At 41.6% G+C, this 21,454-nt stretch overlaps 1 protein-coding gene across 3 annotated transcripts in view; it reads left to right on the top strand.

The window, feature by feature from the left end:
- Positions 1-21,420, top strand: part of LOC115176513 (calsyntenin-3) — a 43,050-nt gene extending 21,630 nt beyond the window's left edge. For all 3 annotated transcript variants that reach the window (XM_029736550.1, XM_029736559.1, XM_029736544.1), the window contains 9 exons: positions 7,984-8,043; positions 8,170-8,318; positions 8,727-8,875; positions 14,340-14,566; positions 17,450-17,611; positions 18,248-18,393; positions 18,638-18,773; positions 19,092-19,276; positions 19,411-21,420. In XM_029736550.1, coding sequence (XP_029592410.1) covers positions 7,984-8,043; positions 8,170-8,318; positions 8,727-8,875; positions 14,340-14,566; positions 17,450-17,611; positions 18,248-18,393; positions 18,638-18,773; positions 19,092-19,276; positions 19,411-19,560 — 1,364 coding nt within the window. In that variant the 3' untranslated portion in view covers positions 19,561-21,420. The remainder of the gene's footprint in view (positions 1-7,983; positions 8,044-8,169; positions 8,319-8,726; positions 8,876-14,339; positions 14,567-17,449; positions 17,612-18,247; positions 18,394-18,637; positions 18,774-19,091; positions 19,277-19,410) is intronic.
- The last annotated feature ends 34 nt before the right edge of the window (positions 21,421-21,454 follow it).

Genomic DNA, 21,454 nt, shown 5'->3' with positions numbered 1-21,454 from the left:
CCCTGGAATGATGGCTATGTAATGTAAAGTGTTGCTAATGAGTGGTAGTTGAGAACATGGCAACTAAAAGATCACAATAATATACCATAATAGACAATGGAATATATTGCTTTGACAATACATTTCTTGAATAGGTTACAAGATTACAAAAGAGCAACGCCTGCCCCAAAAATACATTTTTGGGAGTTGTCACAGTTCACGTTCTTCTGCTAATGAAACAGTTCATAGAAACAAATGTTCCAGCACACCAATGAAAGCAACGCACAAAACACACACACGTGTACACACACACACATACAGTGCCTTGCAAAAGTATTCAGACCCCTTTGATTTCTTCAAATTTTATTGTGCTACAAAGTGGAATTCAAGTGTTTGTAATTACCATGTCAACAGTCTACACAAAATATTGTAATGTTAAAGTGGAAGAACAATTCTAAAACATTTTAAATATATAGTTGTTGCATAAGTATTCAGCTCCCTGAGTTCCTAATGTTTGGTATAAACCATAGCATAATTATTAACTTGACCATGCTTAAAGAGATATTCAATGTTTGATACCAATCACTGCCATTCTTTATGAGGCTTTTGAAACCTCCCTGGTCTTTGTAGTTGAATCTGTGTTTGAAATGCAATACTTGGCTGAGGGACCATACAGATGTACAGTTGAAGTCGGAAGTTTACATATACTTAGGTTGGAGTCATTAAAACTCATTTTTCAACCACTCCACAAATTTCTTGTTAACAAACTATAGTTTTGGCACGTCGGTTAGGACATCTACTTAGTGCATGACACAAGTAATTTTTCCCACAATTGTTTACAGACAGATTATTTCACTTATAATTCACTGTATCACAATTCCAGTGGGTCAGAAGTTTACATACACTAAGTTGACTGTGCCTTAAAACAGCTTGGAAAATTCCAGAAAATGTCGTCATAGCTTTAGAAGCTTCTGATAGGCTAAATGACATAATTTGAGTCAATTGGAGGTGTACCTGTGGATGTATTTCAAGGCCTACCTTCAAACATAGTGCCTCTTTGTTTGACATCATGGGAAAAACAAAAGAAATCAACAAAGGCCTCAGAAAAAAATGGTAGACCTCCACAAGTCTGGTTCATCCTTGGGAGCAATTTCCAAACACCCGTCTCCTAGAGATGAATGTACTTTGGTGCAAAAAGTGCAAATCAATCCCAGAACAACAGCGAAGGACTTTGTGAAGATGCTGGAGGAAACAGGTACAAAAGTATCTATATCCACAGTAAAATGAGTCCTATATCGACATAACCTGAAAGGCCGCTCAGCAAGGAAGAAGCCACTGCTCCAAAACCGCCATAAAAAAGCCAGACTACGGTTTGCAACTGCACATGGGGACAAAGATCGTACATTTTGGAGAAATGTCCTCTGGTCTGATGAAACAAAAATGGAACTGCTTGGCCATAATGACCATCATTATGTTTGGAGGAAAAAGGGCGAGGCTTGCAAGCCGAAGAACACCATCCCAACCGTGAAGCATGGGGGTGGCAGCATCATGTTGTGGGGTGCTTTGCTGCATGAGGGACTGGTGCACTTCACAAAATGGATGACATCATGAGGAAGGAAAATTATGTGGATATATTGAAGCAACATCTCAAGACATCAGTCAGGAAGTTAAAGCTTGGTCGCAAATGAGTCTTCCAAATGGACAATGACCCCCACGCATACTTCCAAAGTTGTGGCAAAACGGCTTAAGGACAACAAAGTCAAGGTATTGGCGTGGCCATCACAAAGCCCTGACCTCAATCCCATAGAACATTTGTGGGCAGAACTGAAAAATCATGTCCGAGCAAGGAGGCCTACAAACCTGACTCAGTTACACCAGCTCTGTCAGGAGGAATAGGCCAAAATTCACCCAACTTATTGTGGGAAGCTTGTGGAAGGCTACCCAAAACGTTTGACCCAAGTTAAGCAATTTAAAGGCAATGCTACCAAATACTAATTGAGTGTATGTACACTTCTGACCCACTGGGAATGAGATGAGAGAAATAAAAACTGAAATAAATCATTCTCTCTACAATTATTCTGACTTTTCACATTCTTAAAATGAAGTGGTGATCCTATCTGACCTAAAACAGGGATTTTTTACTTGGATTAAATGTCAGGAATTGTGAAAAATTGAGTTTAAATGTATTTGGCTGAGGTGTATGTAAACTTCCGACTTCAACTGTATGTATGTATGTATGTATGTAAGCTCCAAGATGGCACAGCAGTCAGACGTCCTTTGTCCTCGTCTTGTCGTGTCCCGTGTGTATATATATATTTACATCTTTTCTTCGCATATCTTTTTATATATTTTTTTCTAAAAACTCAACTTCAAAACACTCTCCTGCAACCCGCCTCGTCAATTAAAAAAATTACGTTTTTTATTTACCTCAAATCTGAAATCCACAACAGAAGCTAGCCAGAAGTTAGCCAGTTTACTAGCTAACGTTAGAACTCAGCTAACCACGGTTGGCGGTCATCAGCTATCCCTTAGCTCGAAAAGCTATCGCCAGTTTTGTACAACGCGACTCAGACCAGAGCATACCGGACCTATTTTCTCTCCATGTCCCCGGATTTCTACCGCAAGCTCTGGACATTTACACCTGGATTCTTCATTTCTCCTTCTCCCAAATCCAGTCAGCTGATGTTCTGAAAGAGCTGCAAAATCTGGACCCCTACAAATCAGCCAGGCTAGTCAATCTGGACCCTTTCTTTCTAAAATTATCTGCCGAAATTGTTCCAACCCCTATTACTAGCCTGTTCAACCTCTCTTTCGTGTCGTCTGAGATTCCCAAAGATTGGAAAGCAGCTGCGGTCATCCCCCTCTTCAAAGGGGGGGGACACTCTTGACCCAAACTGCTACAGACCTATATCTATCCTACCCTACCTTTCTAAAGTCTTCGAAAGCCAAGTCAACAAACAGATTAACGACCATTTCGAATCCCACCGCACCTTCTCCACTTTGCAATCTGGTTTCAGAGCTGGTCATGGGTGCACCTCAGCCACGCTCAAGGTCCTACAATATCTTAACCGCCATCGATAAGAAACAATACTGTGCTGCCGTATTCATTGACCTGGCCAAGGCTTTCAACTCTGTCAATCACCACATCCTCATCGGCAGACTCAATAGCCTTGGTTTCTCAAATGATTGCCTCGCCTGGTTCACCAACTACTTCTCCGAGAGAGTTCAGTGTGTCAAATCGGAGGGCCTGTTGTCCGGGCCTCTGGCAGTCTCTATGCGGGTGCCACAGGGTTCAATTCTTGGGCCGACTCTTTTCTCTGTATACATCAATGATGTCGCTCTTGCTGCTGGTGATTCTCTTATCCACCTCTATGCAGATGACACCATTCTGTATACTTCTGGCCCTTCTTTGGACACTGTGTTAACCACCCTCCAGACAAGCTTCAATGCCATACAACTCTCCTTCCGTGGCCTCCAACTGCTCTTAAATACAAGCAATGCTCTTCAACCGATCGCTGCCTGCACCTGCCCGCCCGTCCAGCATCACTATTCTGGACGGTTCTAACTTAGAATTTGTGGACAACTACAAATACCTAGGTGTCTGGTTAGACTGTAAACTCTCCTTCCAGACTCACATCAAACATCTCCAATCCAAAGTTAAATCTAGAATTGGCTTCCTATTTCGCAACAAATCATCTTTCACTCATGCTGCCAAACACCCTCGTAAAACTGACCATCCTACCGATCCTCGACTCCGGCGATGTCATTTACAAAATAGCTTCCAATACCCTACTCAATAAATTGGATGCAGTCTATCACAGTGCCATCCGTTTTGTCACCAAAGCTCCATATACTACCCACCACTGCGACCTGTACGCTCTCGTTGGCTGGCCCTCGCTTCATACTCGTCGCCAAACCCCCACTGGCTCCAGGTCATCTACAAGACCCTGCTAGGTAAAGTTCCCCCTTATCTCAGCTCGCTGGTCACCATAGCAGCACCCACCTGTAGCACGTGCTCCAGCAGGTATATCTCTCTGGTCACCCCCAAAGCCAATTCCTCCTTCGGCCATCTCTCCTTCCAGTTCTCTGCTGCCAATGATTGGAACGAACTACAAAAATCTCTAAAACTGGAAACACTTACCTCCCTCACTAGCTTTAAGCACCAGCTGTCAGAGCAGCTCACAGATTACTGCACCTGTACATAGCCCATCTATAATTTAGCCCAAACAACTATATTTATTTAGTTATTTATTTTGCTCTTTTGCACCCCATTATTTCTACTTTGCACTTTCTTCCACTACAAATCTACCATTCCAGTGTTTTACTTGCTATATTGTATTTACTTCGCCACCATGGCCTTTTTTTGTCTTTACCTCCCTTATCTCACCTCATTTGCTCACTTTGTATATAGACTTATGTTTCTACTGTATTATTGACTGTAGGTTTGTTTTACTCCATGTGTAACTCTGTGTTGTTGTATGTGTCAAACTGCTTGCTTTATCTTGGCCAGGTCACAATTGTAAATGAGAACTTGTTCTGAACTTGCCTACCTGGTTAAATAAAGGTGAAATAAAATAAATAAATAAATGTATGTACAGTTGAAGTCGAAGGTTTACATACAACTTAGCCAAATACATTTAAACTCAGTTTTTCACAATTCCTGACATTTAATCCCAGTAATAATGTCCCCATGTGCAGTTGCAAACCGTAGTCTGGCTTTTTTATGGCGGTTTTGGAGCAGTGACATCTTCCTTGCTGAGTGGCCTTTCAGGTTATGTCGATATAGGACTCGTTTTACTGTGGATAAAGATACTTTTGTACCTGTTTCCTCCAGCATCTTCACAAGGTCCTTTGCTGTTGTTCTGGGATTGATTTGCACTTTTTGCACCAAAGTATGTTCATCTCTAGGAGACAGAACGCGTCTCCTTCCTGAGCGGTATGATGGCTGCGTGGTCCCATGGCGTTTATACTTGCGTACTATTGTTTGTACAGATGAACGTGGTACCTTCAGGCTTTTGGAAATTGCTCCCAAGGATGAACCTGACTTGTGGAGGTCTACAATTATTTTTCTTAGGTCTTGGCTGATTTCTTTTGATTTTACCATGATGTCAAGCAAGTTTGAAGGTAGGCCTTGAAATACATCCACAGGTACACCTCCAATTGACTCAAATTATGTCAATGACTCTATCAGAAGCTTTTAAAGCCATGACATAATTTTCTGTAATTTTCCAAGCTGTTTAAAGGCACAGTTAACTTAGTGTATGTACATTTCTGACCCACTGGAATTGTGATACAGTGAAATAATCTGTCTGTAAACAATTGTTGGGAAAATGACTTGTGTCATGCACAAAGTGGTTGTCCTAACACACTTGCCAAAACTATAGTTTGTTAACAAGGAATTTGTGGAGTGGTTGAAAAACGAGTTTTAATGATTCCAACCTAAGTGTATGTAAACTTCCGACTTCAATTTTATGTATGTATGTACAGTTGAAGTTTAATAACTCCAACTTAGGTTGGAGTTATTAAAACTAGTTTAGGCTAATTGACATCATTGGAGTCAATTGCATGTGTACCTGTGGATGTATTTCAAGGCCTACCTTCAAACTCAGTGCCTCTTTGCTTGACATCATGGGAAAATCAAAAGAAATCAGAAAAAGACCTAAAAAAAATGGAGTTTAAATATATTTGGTTCAGGTGTATGTAAACTTCCGACTTCAACTGTATGTATGCATGTGGGACAGAGGAAGGGTTAGTCATTCAAAAATCATGTCAAACCCTATTATTTCACAGTCCATGTAACGTATTTTGTGATTTGTTAAGCCACATTTTACTCCTTAACTAATTAGGCTAAGGGGCTGAATACTTATGCAACAACTATATTTTAATTATACATTTTTTATTTATCTAAAAAAATAAATATATATTTCTTCCACTTTCGCATTAGGTTATTTTGTGTAGATTGTAGACAAAAAAATGACAATTCATTTTAATCCCACTTTGTAGCACAATATCCAAGGGGTCTGAATACTTTTGCAAGGCATTGTACATACACATACGCACACGTCATCTGACACAGAAAAGCATGGCATTTCCCTCCTCATTCAACTAATTATATTTGTGTGAGATGCTCTGACTGCCTTTCCATACTCTATTAATATCACTGACTTATCAATTATTTAGGCTAACAGAACAACAGGCAGGCCAGACGGTTAGCCTGCCAGTTACACCAGCGCTAATCGCTAAAATGGGGCACACTGTCTGCCAATTAGCACAGGAAATACAGTCACACACACATTCATGGCTACTGCCTGTGTGGCAGTCAGCTGCTGGGAGATAATGAGGGTATGACACACCTTTGTCAGATTGGCACGTTTATTTTCTATCTTCCTTCTTATTCTGTTTTTTTCACTCTTCTCTCTTTCTTTTTCCACTCCTCTCTTGCTTTTACTAACATTTTATTTCTCCTCTCACACCTGTCTTTCTCACTTCTTTCTGTCATCCTCTACCCCTTCTGTCTTTAAATGCCCAGTGCAGTCAAAATTCTGTTTTTCTGTGTTTTATTTAAGTGATAATGCCCTCGAAGACAGTGTTTGGAGGATATATTGGCACGGGTGTTATATATCCTCCAAACACTGGCTTCGAGGGCATTGTCACTATTATACAACGGGTTACCAACATATTCAAACAATGATTGACATATTTGTATTAAATATTCATACTATTTCATCCTTCCACATTATATAGTCCCGACACAAATCTAGGGTTGCTACCCAAGCCAGCTGGTCGTTCGTTCTATCGGTTCGGTTGCTAGAGACGCGACCCAGTCATTGTCTTTTTGTTCTGTATCTATGGACGTTTGTTCTAAATGTTCCATTGCCATACTGGCTAGCAACATTCTTATCCCTTGCTTGCTAGCTAGCCAACTACGGCTAACTTAGTCATGTCAAAAAGTGCAGCCAGAATAACAGCAAAGTAGCTGCATTTGCATTTGTTAAAGCTTTTTTATAGTGGCATTTAATTACATCTATCCATAGAAATGAGCTAATGAGGCGCGATTTCGACTGGCATAGAAAATGTGCTCACTCATAAGGACACTTGTTCAGAGGAGCTAGCCAAAAACACAGCTAACACAAACACTTCAAACTGAAGCTGGAAAGACCGCAAACTAGCTGCACTTCACTTCGTACTTTTTTTCAATTGACATTTCTTTGTATATATCCATAAAAATGGTGCCAGCTGATTCATGATTTCGACTGGCTGAGAAAAGATGTATGTCTGTATGTCTCGACTCCCGACATGTTCATTACTATGGGAGTGCTGGAGATCGAATTTGAATATTGAAACAATGTTGCAAATGTCGGAGAGACAGGCAGCAAGGTTTATACAAATCTCTGCTGTTGAAAACTAAATGTTATCTTAAAATACATGTTAGATCATGTCTAGATGCTTTTTATAGTGGAGATCAAGTTTATAAATTGCTTGGCTGGGCTGATGAGACAGTGGATTGCGCAGTCAGATGGAACAGAGTAAATAGGCATTTTAACATCATAGATTTAGCCAGTGGTAAGTTTTGGAATAGACACCGGCTCGAATGCGGTTTTAACCAATCAGCATTCAGGATTGGACCCACCTGTTGTATGAATAATATTTTACAACAGCTGATGAAACTAACACTGTAAACGTGTTATTTTTATCAGTGTTTATTTCCTGATAGTTGCTGGTTGAAAATACAATCTACGCAGGACCTTCTAATCAGAAGGTTTGCATGGGGTAAATTGGTTAATAGACCAATAATAGAGTTCCAAACCTCTCTGCCAACAGCTGGTTTTCCCCTCCCCACTCAGACCACTCCCAGACAGTCCTAGCAAAATTCTTCAGAATAATGTTTTTGCTAAAAAAGAATATTTTTTTAAATCCCCATTTTAATGGAAATCTGTATCTAATTGTTACCCATAAATTATTTTATATAAAAACAACTGCCTTTAACCTTTCTTCTCCCCACAGAGACAGAAGATAAACAGAAGGACATCCTTAACAACACCATCCCTCAGGGGAAAGACACAGGTGACTTCATTTGTTTTTACAAGTGTGTGTGTCCGTGCATGCGCAAATATGTCTGTGTAAGCCTGTGTGTGGGTGTTCATCTTTTTTGTCTGTGTTGACCGTGTTCATTTTGTTTCTGGTTCTTAGGGAAGTATGTGGGTGGTTACCGTGGCCTGTTGTCAGGGGTGACGGTGCGTCCAGGGAGTGTGGAGCCCCACAGTGTGGTGGAGTGTCTGTACGCCTGCAGGGAGGGGCTGGACTTTGGGGACCTGGAGACCTTGGGCTCAGGCATGAAGGTAACCTTACCCTACTGTAGAGGAGTATTGATCACTGCCTCACTTGGCTAAGGCTTAAGAGTGGGCTTTGACGTCCAGAATTTTTTTTTAATTCATCTACGGGGTTTGATAGGTCATGGCACTCAACGTTTTTTTAACATCTGCTATATGTCCTACTCAGATTGTTGTGTACAAAAGGGTTAGTTTCCCCCTGATGGATATGGAGTCTACTGCATAATATTTTTCTGTGCACATGCAACATACAGTCAATCAAAACTGAAGTCCCAAAAGGGTGGTACCGATGAAATATATATATATATATATATATATATATATATAAAGAGAATACATAGCCAGAATTAACTATGTGTGTGACTATGAGGGGTGTGTGACCACGGAGCATGAACTCTTGACCTTTGACCTTTTTAGGTGCATGTGAACCCCAGTCAGTCTGTGCTGGTTCTGGAGGGTGATGACATTGAGAGTTTCAACAGGGCTGTGCAACAGGTCACCTACAGGAACTCTCTCCGCTTCGCCACCCCTGGAGTCAGGCCACTCAAACTGACTACCTCCCTCAGGTACACGCTTGCATGTACGCACACACACACACACACACACACACACACACACACACACACAGAGAGGACTAAGTGATCTCACTCTCCGAGGCCAACGTAAAGTCTTTAATCAGGTCAACACTGGACAGTTCCAGAGCGATTACTGCATTGTTGGGTTGAGAGCTTGCAAGAAAGGCATTTCACTGTACTTGTCCACATGACTTTGAAACTTGAACACAAACAGGCACACACACTGACAGTGCTAGTGTAGATGAACTAGAAATACAGGTTGAAACAGGCAAAGCAGGTAAAGCATAATGTCACAAAGAATGCAACAGTATTCCAGAGCTGTGGAAGAGAGCTATTCATTGGACGTTGAACTCAATAAACATGGACATGGCTAGAGTAGTTGATATAGTGAGGGGAAAAAAGTACAGTGAGGGGAAAAAAATATTTGATCCCCTGCTGATTTTGTACGTTTGCCCACTGACAAAGAAATGATCAGTCTATAATTTTAATGGTAGGTTTATTTGAACAGTGAGAGACAGAATAACAACAGAAAAATCCAGAAAACGCATGTCAAAAATGTTATAAATTGATTTGCATTTTAATGAGGGAAATAAGTATTTGACCCCCTCTCAATCAGAAAGATTTCTGGCTCCCAAGTGTCTCAGCTTGTTACCTGTATAAAAGACACCTGTCCACAGAAGCAATCAATCAATCAGATTCCAAACTCTCCTCCATGGCCAAGACCAAAGAGCTCTCCAAGGATGTCAGGGACAAGATTGTAGACCTACACAAGGCTGGAATGGGCTACAAGACCATCACCAAGCAGCTTGGTGAGAAGGTGACAACTGCTGGTGCGATTATTCGCAAATGGAAGAAACACAAACAAACTGAAAATCTCCCTCGGCCTGGGGCTCCATGCAAGATCTCACCTCGTGGAGTTGCAATGATCATGAGAACGGTGAGGAATCAGCCCAGAACTACACAGGAGGATCTTGTCAATGATCTCAAGGCAGCTGGGACCATAGTCACCAAGAAAACAATTGGTAACACACTAGCCGTGAAGAACTGAAATCCTGCAGCGCCCGCAAGGTCCCCCTGCTCAAGAAAGCACATATACATGCCCGTCTGACGTTTGCCAATGAATATCTGAATGATTCAGAGGACAACTGGGTGAAAGTGTTGTGGTCAGATGAGACCAAAATGGAGCACTTTGGCCTCAACTCGCCGTGTTTGGAGGAGGAGGAATGCTGCCTATGACCTCAAGAACACCATCCGCACCATCAAACATGGAGGTGGAAACATTATGCTTTGGGGATGTTTTTCTGCTAAGGGGACAGGACAACTTCACCGCATCAAAGGGATGATGGGCGGGGCCATGTACCGTCAAATCTTGGGTGAGAACCTCCTTCCCTCAGCCAGAGCATTGAAAATGGGTCGTGGATGGGTATTCCAGCATGACAATGACCCAAAACACACGGCCAAGGCAACAAAGGAGTGGCTCAAGAAGAAGCACATTAAGGTCCTGGAGTGTCTCCAGACCTTAATCCCATAGAAAATCTGTGGAGGGAGTTGAAGGTTCGAGTTGCAAAACGTCAGCCTCGAAACCTTAATTAATGACTTGGAGAAGATCTGCAAAGAGGAGTGGGACAAATCCCTCCTGAGATGTGTGCAAAACTGGTGGCCAACTACAAGAAACATCTGACCTCTGTGATTGCCAACAAGGGTTTTGCCACCAGGTACTAAGTCATGTTTTGCAGAGGGGTCAAATACTTATTTCCCTCATTAAAATGCAAATCAATTTATAACATTTTTGACATGCGTTTTTCTGGATTTTTTTGTTGTTATTCTGTCTCTCACTGTTCAAATAAACCTACCATTAAAATTATAGACTGATCATTTCTTTGTCAGTGGGCAAACGTACAAAATCAGCAGGGGATCAAATACTTTTTCCCTCACTGTAATGCTATGGAATGAAAGGGCACGATGTTAAAGGAATGACGTCGTTCCAAACAGCCATTAGAACCTGGGGATGTCTTATCTTTGACTTATGTTCTGGTCGGCAATTACTTGTATCATATCTCTAAAGCCATTCATTCACCACAACCTATCCTCTCTGTGACAGTATTTCAGCCATGGTGATGTAGCCTGGGTGCCAGTTTGTTTTGGGTATTTTTCATTGTCTATCCATTGTTTAACAACATAACATCATTGAAGGTTGTCAGGTACCCAGGCTAATGATGGATGAAATAATGTGTTCATTAATTTATTCAAAGATTCTTGTAGAACATGTAGACACCTTTTTATTGACCTTTTACCCCTCATGGTCTCCATGCACGAGCACACACACACACAACACACACACACACTGCCACTCCAACACACACAACACTCACTCCATCATTTGCTCACGGACACATAATATGCACGTACATTTATGCTGACTCTACACACCCACTCACATGCAAGCTGCTGCTACTCTGTTTATCTTATATTCTGCTGCCTAGTCCCCTTACCCCTATACATACAGTTGAAGTAGGAAGTTTACATGCACTTAGGTTGGAGTCATTAAAACTCGTTTTTCAACCACTCCACAAATGTATTATTAACAAACTATAGTTTTGGCAAGTCGGTTACTTTGTGCATGACACAAGTAATTTTTCCAACAATTGTTTACAGACAGATTATTTCAATTATAATTCACTGTATTACAATTCCAGTGGGTCAGAAGTTTACATACACTAAGTTGACTGTGCCTTTAAACAGCTTGGAAAATTCCAGAAAATGATGTCATGCTTTAGAAGCTTCTGATAGGCTAATTGACATCATTTGAGTCAATTGGAGGTGTACCTGTGGATATATTTCAAGGCCTACCTTCAAACTCAGTGCCTCTTTGCTTGACATCATGGGAAAATCAAAAGAAATCAGCCAAGGCTTCAGGAAAAACAATTGTAGACCTCCACAAGTCTGGTTCATCCTTGGGAGCAATTTCCAAACACCTGAAGGTACCACATTCATCTGTACAAACAATAGTAGGCAAGTATAAACACCATGGGACCAGGCAGCCATCATACCGCTCAGCAAGGAGACACGTTCTGTCTCCTAGAGATGAACGTACTTTGGTGCGAAAAGTCCAAGTCAATCCCAGAACAACAGCAAAGGACCTTGTGAAGACGTTGGAGGAAACAGGTACAAAAGTATCTATGTCCACAGTAAAACGAGTCCTATATCGACATAACCTGAAAGGCCGCTCAGCAAGGAAGAAGCCACTGCTCCAAAACCACCATAAAAAAGCCAGACAACGGTTTGCAACTGCACATGGGGACAAAGATCGTACTTTTTGGAGAAATGTCCTCTGGTCTGATGAATAAAAAATATAACTGATTGGCCTTAATGACCATTATTATGTTTGGAGGAAAAAGGGGGAAGCTTGCAAGCCAAAGAACACCATCCCAACCGTGAAGCATGGGGGTGGCAGCATCATGTTGTGGGGGTGCTTTGCTGCAGGAGGGACTGGTGCACTTCACAAAATAGATGGCATCATGAGTGAGGAAAATGATGTGGATATATTGAAGCAACATCTCAAGACATCAGTCAGGAAGTTAAAGCTTGGTCGCAAATAGGTCTTCCAAATGGACAATGACCCTAAGCATACTTCCAACGTTTTGGCAAAATGGCTTAAGGACAACAAAGTCAAGGTATTGGAGTGGCCATCAAAAAGCCCTGACCTCAATCCTATAGAACATTTGTGGGCAGGACTGAAAAAGCATTTGCGTGCAAGGAGGCCTACAAACCTGACTCAGTTACACCAGCTCTGTCAGGAGGAATGGGCCAAAATTCACCCAACTTATTGTGGAAAGCTTGTGGAAGGCTACCCAAAACGTTTGACCCAAGTTAAGCAATTTAAAGGCAATGCTACCAAATACTAATTGAGTGTATGTAAACTTCTGACCAACTGGGAATGTGATGAAAGAAATAAAAGCTGAAATAAATCATTCTCTACTATTATTCTGACATTTCACATTCTTAAAATAAAGTGGTGATCCTAACTGACCTAAGACAGGGAATTTTTACTAGGATTAAATGTCAGGAATTGTGGAAAAACGGAGTTTAAATGTATTTGGCTAAGGTGTATGTAAACTTCCGACTACAACTGTATATACCTCCATCACTGCAGTTTCCCTGCACATGTAAATATGGTATTGGATCTGACTTTTTAAATATTTCCTGTATATAGGATACTTATTTACTTCATATTTCCTCTTCTAATTTTGTGTTTTTTTCTAGTAATACATTGTTATTGATTATTGCATTGTTGGGTTTTGAGTTAGCAAGAAAGGCATTTTACTGTACTTGTGCATGTGAAACTTTTACTCTGCAAACGTATCAGAGCACAAGGATATACTGTTATGTTGAATGATATCATCCCTGTGCAAGGAGTGGAGCTTGATTTGCAGCTGATATATGAGTCCCGGCTTTTGCTCAACTAGGTAATCTAGCCTTGGGTAAGAGGAAGCACGGTTGAAGCATATAATCTTGAAACAGTATTTTTTTTTTCATGCCACAGTGTATTGCACATTGTATTAAGTTCATGGATGACCAGAAAAATGTGTTTTATTTTTGGGTTAATGCACCACATAGGCCTACACGGGTCCTTTTTTATCCACTTTGTTGATTTAAATATTTATGTACTTTGAAGTGCATGTTGGTCCTACCTATCTATGTACTTTAGTATCTGACCCATCGCAGGAAGTGATGCAACCACAGGAAGTCCTCATTATCTAACCCTGTAGAGTTTTTTTAAATAGCTGCGCTTTTTGTTGTGTTTTTAGATTAGTCGGATTTAAGGTACAACAGTGATATGTTTTTACGCTTGTTTTGAGATCTGTTTCTTTGTTTGTGTTTTTAAGATTAGTCTGATTCCAGGTCAGGAGGTTATTTGCTTTTCTAGTGTGTTCTTCAGTCTGATTTATCAGTTAGTAGTCGGACGGCATGGTTTTTAATAGTGTTTAAAGATAACTCATTTGAGGTCAGCAGTTCTTCCAGATGGCTGAACAGCAGGCCCTTGTGGAGAGTCAGATATAGCAGCTGCTCACTGAAAGAGAGCGAGAGAGAGAGAGACAGTATTACGAGAGAGAGATAGTTCCAACACTCACACACTAAACAACTCAAAGCACCACTTGAATAATTAATCAAGTGCTGAATCGCCAAATAATAACACAATTTCAAAGTGCTTCTGAAAAGTGGCACAATTAGTATCAGCTACTAATTAGTATCAGACAATACATACAATATCATTATAGTCAAGGGTTTTTCAATCCTGGAAATCCACAAGGTGTGCAGGCTTTTGTCCTAGGCCAACATTAACACACCTGATTTGCCTAATCATCAAGTCCTAAAACTGTTTACTTATAGAGAAATAACTGGTGCCCTATTTGACCCCCCCCCCCCCATTCTCTCTCTCCTCTCTTCCCTCTAGGTGTTTCAATGAGGAGAGTTGTCTTACGCTCAGGCAGTTGGAGGGCTACCTGGTGGTCCTTCAGCCTGACGCCCCTCAGATCTCCCTGTCTGGGGTCGGCCCCCACCTGGCCCGCCCCGCGCCTGAATTCGAGGGCCCCCGTGGTGTACCCCTCTTCCCAGAGCTGAGGATTGTGTGCTCCCTGTCTCATGCTGTTAACACAGCCGCTCAGGGCATGGAAGGAGGAGGTGAGCCAGCAAAGAGCCCTTCCATGAATACTACAACGCGGGGGTAGAGACTAGTACATTCCGATCACATCAATCTAATCATTTTGAGAGCATTTTGCCAGCATTTTATGTAGGAAGGAAACCTACTGTACATGGATTGATGCTTCTAAAAATAATTATGTGAGCACGACTGACTACATATGGACCATTGTCTGGTCTTTGTGTGATCAGTGCGTCGGAACACCTTAAATCATCAATCAAACTGCGCATATTTTACTTAGATTCTACCCCTGATCTCAGCCTATTTTTAATAGTCATACAGGGCTCAGGCCTGGATCTCAAACTTATAAATCACTTATTTTTCTTACACCTGCCTCTGTTTCCACTTACAAGCAGTGCTACTTAGTTATATGTCTGCGGACAAAGAATGTGAAGTAAGATCTGCCTTTCTTCAAAATCAGATTTGAATTGGGGTGCATGTTTCCTACCGCTGAGAAAGTATGTTCCCAGTCATATAGTTGGGTTGGTTGTTTAGCAACAAAACCGACGTGCGCGCAGACTGGGTTGACTTAGATTGTTGACAACATGTAAACTATATTCCGTCTCCAATGTTTATTGAATACATAAATACATTTGCCCAATGAGCACTTGTTGTCTCTCAAATACGTTGTTACAGTTGTTGGCTAGCTAGCCTGCTAGCAGATTTTTGCCATATTAGCATTGACATGAAATCATTCAAAACACCTCAAAACAAGACATCAAGAACAAGAGTCACTTACGATTCCACACAAGGTAGTTTCTTCTCATTGTTGGTAGTTATCTGGCCGTTCAGAATCACAACCACTCACGGACTTCAGCCCCATTGAATCGTGCACATCCTCAGCTAATCCATCTATACATATATTCGTCACTGACCCAACCCCCGTCCACCCATCAACTTTCCCCAATGATTGTGTGCTTGAATACTAACTAGGACCACACAAACCCAGTACTATTATTAGATGTGCCTTGTGCATCTCCAAGTGAGAATCTTATGTATGTGTGCAATGGCTGTATATTGGAGAGGAAGCACACCACATCTGTGTTTGTCATCCGTTATGAGGATGATGATGGTTATGTTTGTCATCCATTATGAGTGTATCTGTTATGATGATTGTTATGTACAAGAGCCTCTTCCTGCATGGGGTCTGTTCAGGTCAGGACATAGTTGATAAAGCTTTGTAGCAACAGAGAAAATAGTCTCTGCCAATGCTTTATCTGTGGCTCACTACCTAATCTATTATGTACAGTTGAAGTCGGAAGGTTACATACACTTAGGTTGGAGTCATTAAAACTCGTTTTTCAACCACTCCTTAAATTTCTTGTTAACAAACTATAGTTTTGGCAAGTCAGTTAGGACATCTACTTTGTGCATGACACAAGTAATTTTTCCAACAATTGTTTTTACAGACAGATTATTTCACTTATAGTTCACTGTATCACAATTCCAGTGGGTCAGACGTTTACATACACTAAGTTGACTGTGCCTTTAAACAGCTTGGAAAATTCCAGAAGATGATGTCATGGCTTTAGAAGCTTCTGATAGGCTAATTGACATCATTTGAGTCAATTGGAGGTGTACCTGTGGATGTATTTCAAGGCCTACCTTCAAACTCAGTGCCTCTTTGCTTGACATCATGGGAAAATCAAAAGAAATCAGCCAAGACCTCAGAAAAAACCTCCACAAGTCTGGTTTATCCTTGGGAGTAATTTTCAAACACCTGAAGGTACCATGCTCACTATTGTTTGTACAGATGAACAAGTATAAACGCCATGGGACCACGCAGCCGTCATACCGCTCAGGAAGGAGACACGTTCTGTCTCCTAGAGATGAATGTACTTTGGTGCGAAAAGTGCAAATCAATCCCAGAATAACAGCAAAGGACCTTGTGAAGATGCTGGAGGAAACGGGTACAAAAGTATCTATATCCATGTTGTGGGGGTGCTTTGCTGCATGAGGGACTGGTGCACTTCACAAAATAGATGGCATCATGTGTAAGGAAAATTTTGTGGATATATTGAAGCAACATCTCAAGACATCAGTCAGGAAGTTAAAGCTTGGTCGCAAATAAGTCTTCCAAATGGACAATGACCCCAAGCATACTTCCAAAGTTGTGGCAAAACGGCTAAAGGACAACAGTCAAGGTATTGGAGTGGCCATCACAATGCCCTGACCTCAATCCCATAGAACATTTGTGGGCATGACTGAAAAAGCGTGTGCGAGCAAGGAGGCCTACAAACCTGACTCAGTTACACCAGCTCTGTCAGGAGGAATGGGCCAAAATTCCCCCAACTTATTGTGGGAAGCTTGTGGAAGGCTACCCGAAACGTTTGACCCAAGTTAAACAATTTAAAAGCAATTCTGCCAAATACTAATTGAGTGTATGTAAACTTCTGACCCACTGGGAATGTGATGAAATAAATAAAATATGAAATAAATCATTCTCTCTACTATTACTCTGACATTTAACCTTCTTAAAATAAAGTTGTGATCCTAACTGACCTAAGACTGTGAATTTTTACTAGGATTAAATGTCAGGAATTGTGAAAACTGAGTTTAAATGTATTTGGCTAAGGCGTATGTAAACTTCCGACTTCAACTGTACTTTATTCTGTCTCCACAAAATGGGATAGTCCTTTCTTATCCACTTAATCCACCCAGCCCTAACCCCTTCCCCGTTCCCCGTGTTCTCTCGTGTTTATCTGTAGTTTTAGAAGATTGGGTAATCAGTCATTATTTTATTTTTTTAACTGTCTGCTTTCTGTCGCTCTCCCTTCCTTTTTTCTCTGCCTTTCCCCTCTTTTCATCTTTTGCTCTCGCCTCATTCTCTCCTCCATTCATCTCTCTTACCCCTGGACCCCCAGCTCTGATGTCAGACGCCGTGGCCCACACTCTGGACGGCTGTGAGGTCCAGCCCCTGGGTGAGGAGCTAAACCCAGAGAGGGAGGAGCTCCTGGTGGACATGGATGCCCTGAGAGAGAGGGGTCTGGAGATAATCAACACCACTGCTTACATAGCCATCACAGGTACTGCTCATTTCCCCTATTTGGTTTTATTTTAAAGACCCACTTCAGCTGTGTTTAAACTGTTCCCGTTGAAAAACGATATCCTAGGTAAAAATACTTAAGGGTAAAAAAAAAAATATGTAGGCACAGTTGCAAAATTCAAGGGGTGCACTCCCCCCTTGCTTGCGGGAGCCATAGAGGACAAAAAAGGAAAGGCTCCCCCCCCCCCCCCCCCCGTTTGTGCCATATAATGAGGAACCCTGCACCAGCTACTGAAATGCACCTTTTGATAAATTCCATGCTAGTGAGGCTGGAGTGGGTCTTTAATTCCAAAGAAAAACTAAGAAAATCTCTCAAAAACAGAAGTTTGGGAAAACTGCACCAGAGGGATAGTCTGTGTGCTGAAGCGCTTCATTTGCTGCCCACAGTGACATTCAGCATGGTGCGATTAGTTGGGATTTTGAAGTGACACGTAAGGCTATGTTGCATATTGCATCGCACCTCTGCATCACGTTCACAAACTGTAGCATTATCTTTTTGTCTTACTGTTTCCTCAGTGTTGAACTGCCCCCAAACTTCCTACTCTCCACCTCTCATCATCTCTCTTTCTCTCTCTCTCTCTCTCTCTCTCTCTCTCTCTCTCTCTCTCTGTGTTAGGAGCTGAGTCCATCTCCGTTTATGAGGATGTCCTTCGGTCCGTCCGTTACCGGCTGGCTAAAGGCTCGGCCCGCTTTGAGAGGCGGTTCCGTCTGTCCTGCTCCGAGATGAATGGCAGATACACCAGCAACGAGCTCACACTGGAGGTAACTCATCTAACTGACAATGGAGGCTGTAATTAACCCGACATGGGTTAGCAAATAAGCTTCAATGGGGTGTACAATACTAGGGCACGAGCTAAGTGTTTTTAACCTAGCATTTAGTGGGTAGAGAGAGAGCACAGCATTAGTTCAGTTAGTAAGAGGTTCTGTGGCAAGGCTTCTTTTTCTTTTTTATGTCTTTCACTCTATCTCTCTGTCCATCCAAATATTCATCCATCCTTGCTCTCAGGTGAACTTCCTGCACTCCCTGGACAGTCTGTACCACCCGTCTCACCTCCTGGCCTCCCAGCAGCAGTTCCTTCACCCGTCTCATCACTCTGGGGAGCTGAGCGGACACACCCTGCCTAACCCCCACCGCAACTCGGGTTTATACACACTTCATTTACCTCAGTATTAATGTCGACCTTTTTCGCTTGATTTACCTTTTACAGGAGAACTATGCTCTATATTCCTGAGTACATGCGTTTTTCTCAATGTTAAATCCAGACACATAAAAACATATCGATGAAGGTATCTCTATACCACCCCCTTTTGTTTCTATTGGGAAATCCCCTATCCACTCTCAAAATGGAGATTCAAAATACAAAAAATCACAGGTTCATTTTCACCACAAGATGTCACTGACATTAATGACAGGATGGTGGCTGAAAGGTTCATATAAAACTCTTATTTTCCTCTGACAGTGGTGCCAGGAGCGGCCACAGTCATCATCATGGTGTGCGTAGGCTTCCTGGTTGTCATGGTGATCCTGGGAGTGTTTCGAATCCGCTCCATCCACCGCCGTGGCGAGGGCGCTAGGGGAGGGTCTAAGGAGGACAGCGGCCAATGGGATGACTCTGCCCTCACCATCATCGTCAACCCCATGGAGGTAAAGATCTAACTGTGTTTTTGCGGAATAGAATAGATTTTTATTTATTCATTTCAGTGTGGAAGTTTTGAGTTTGCTTTAAGAGTAGAGACGATTATAATGATTATTTGATCACTTCTCTTCCTCTGTCTCAGTCCTATGAGTCTCGTATGGGCATCTCAGCTGACACTGAAGGTGAGGGGGAGGAGGACGAGGAAGTGGTGGAGTCGCCCGACGACGCCAACGACGACCAGCGAATCATCATCAAGAAAGAGGGCAGAGACGGCAACCCCCGTCGTTACTAAGCCAATCGTCTCTCTCTCTCTCTGGACGCACCCATTTCTATGGAAACCACAAAACGGCTCGCCACTCACACTCTTCTCAACGTGTTTAAATATTGAAAACTGCTGACACCTCTAGTCTATGGAATGTAAACGTACAACAACACACACTGTATTACCGCAACATCACAGCACCATTAATGATCTATAGCCAAAACAGTGCATTGAATGTTTCACCACGTAAATGTTCTATGGCACAATATATACAGTATACTCTAACCGCCTGACCAAAACAACCAACAAAAATTGTATGTGGTGCACTAATTCCTAACTCACAGGGAATTGACATTGTCCTGGAAGTCTGTGTGACACAGGCCGGACCGAGGCTACATAAGTTAGTTGTAAAGTTAAGATTGTATATGTTTTATTATCTCTATATCACACTTCAGACACCTTTGCCCGCCACACAAAATGAATATTGAAGCAATCGATTCACACACAACCTCGTGTCAGCCCCTCACACATAGACACAAGCCCTGATCCTGGCGCTATCCCACACACCTCTAGATTTAATCTAGTCGTCTTTTTGCTGCACAATCTCTCTCTCTCTCTCTCTCTCTCTCTCTCTCGCTCTCTCTCGCTCTATACATTCCTCAACTTCCAAAAACACGAACTGACTCCAGATCAGATCCACATTTATAGTAACCCTAATATAGAAAAACATACAATTATAGGGTTCTAACAGACTTTTACATACTATGTACGATGTGCTTCACATACTGTATGTGATGTGCTAAATTAGATCAAATAAATTGTCCACGCAAAAGTGTACATTTTCAGAACTTTCCTTTTGTCAGGGTAGACTTTTAAATGTTAAATCGTATTGGTTGGTAGGACCCTTTCATTGTATGTTTTTGCAAGACAACCAAACAGGCTGCCGATACGGGCATAGAGTAACCTCTGACCCTTACCACAACCCCAGTGACTCGACTGAGCGACCCCTAGCCCATTGGACTTTCACCACCCACCGCTCTCGTAACAACCTCACTACAACAACGACACACACACACACACACCACAACACCCGCTGTATCCAGAATGTCAGCTCAGCTTAGGCAGTTTTGATTGTATTACATTTTCTGTACATACAGTTATTGTTCTTATTATTGCAGTCAACGCTTGCTCTCTGTCTGTACTCTTAAAGAGGGAGCTGCATATACATATTATTTATTACCAATTACATTGTTTTTCATTTGACCAGCTGTTGTACATTTTTAAGGTTACACCATCAGAATACAGAGTAATAATAGTAGTAGTAATAAGGATGATGATTCCTGGCTTGATGAGTGTATTCATTTGTGTGTTGAATTGTTGTAATTTAAAATCTTGTTCATATCTGAATTGCAGTAAACGGAGGGAACATTGGGATAAATAGCTACTCTGTCGCCCCTCTCGCTCGCTCTCACTCCTTCCTTCTTTCACACCTCCTTTAGAATATTCTCAAATCGTTCTCTCTTCCTCATCTCCTCTTTCCCCCTTGTCTTTTTCTTTTCACGCCGGTCCCCACCATCTCTTTGGTCTATTGAATGTACCTCCTCCCTCCTTCACCCTCCCTCACTTCCTCCCTTTGTGTTTATTGCTGTCTGTCTGTGTTTCAATGTGCAGTGATAAACCTGTCAGTAAATAAAGCCTGTTGTTTTTCAGTGTAATATTAAAAATGGAATAGAAATGTCATTAATTACTTATATTATTACTATGGTTACTATTGGGACATTAACTGTAATTATTGATACAATGATAACATGGATTATGAAGATTATTGTTATTGATAACTGTCTGAAAACATTTCAAAGTTCATAATAAAACACTCTGATGACGTCTAAATGCTGCCTGTTTTTTTTAAGTAAATCAATTTGAA

Source organism: Salmo trutta, chromosome 3, assembly GCF_901001165.1.
Source record: "Salmo trutta chromosome 3, fSalTru1.1, whole genome shotgun sequence".
Classification (NCBI taxonomy): domain Eukaryota; kingdom Metazoa; phylum Chordata; class Actinopteri; order Salmoniformes; family Salmonidae; genus Salmo; species Salmo trutta.
The sequence above is the reverse complement of the archived record's forward strand: the minus strand, read 5'-3'. Positions and strand labels throughout refer to the sequence as shown.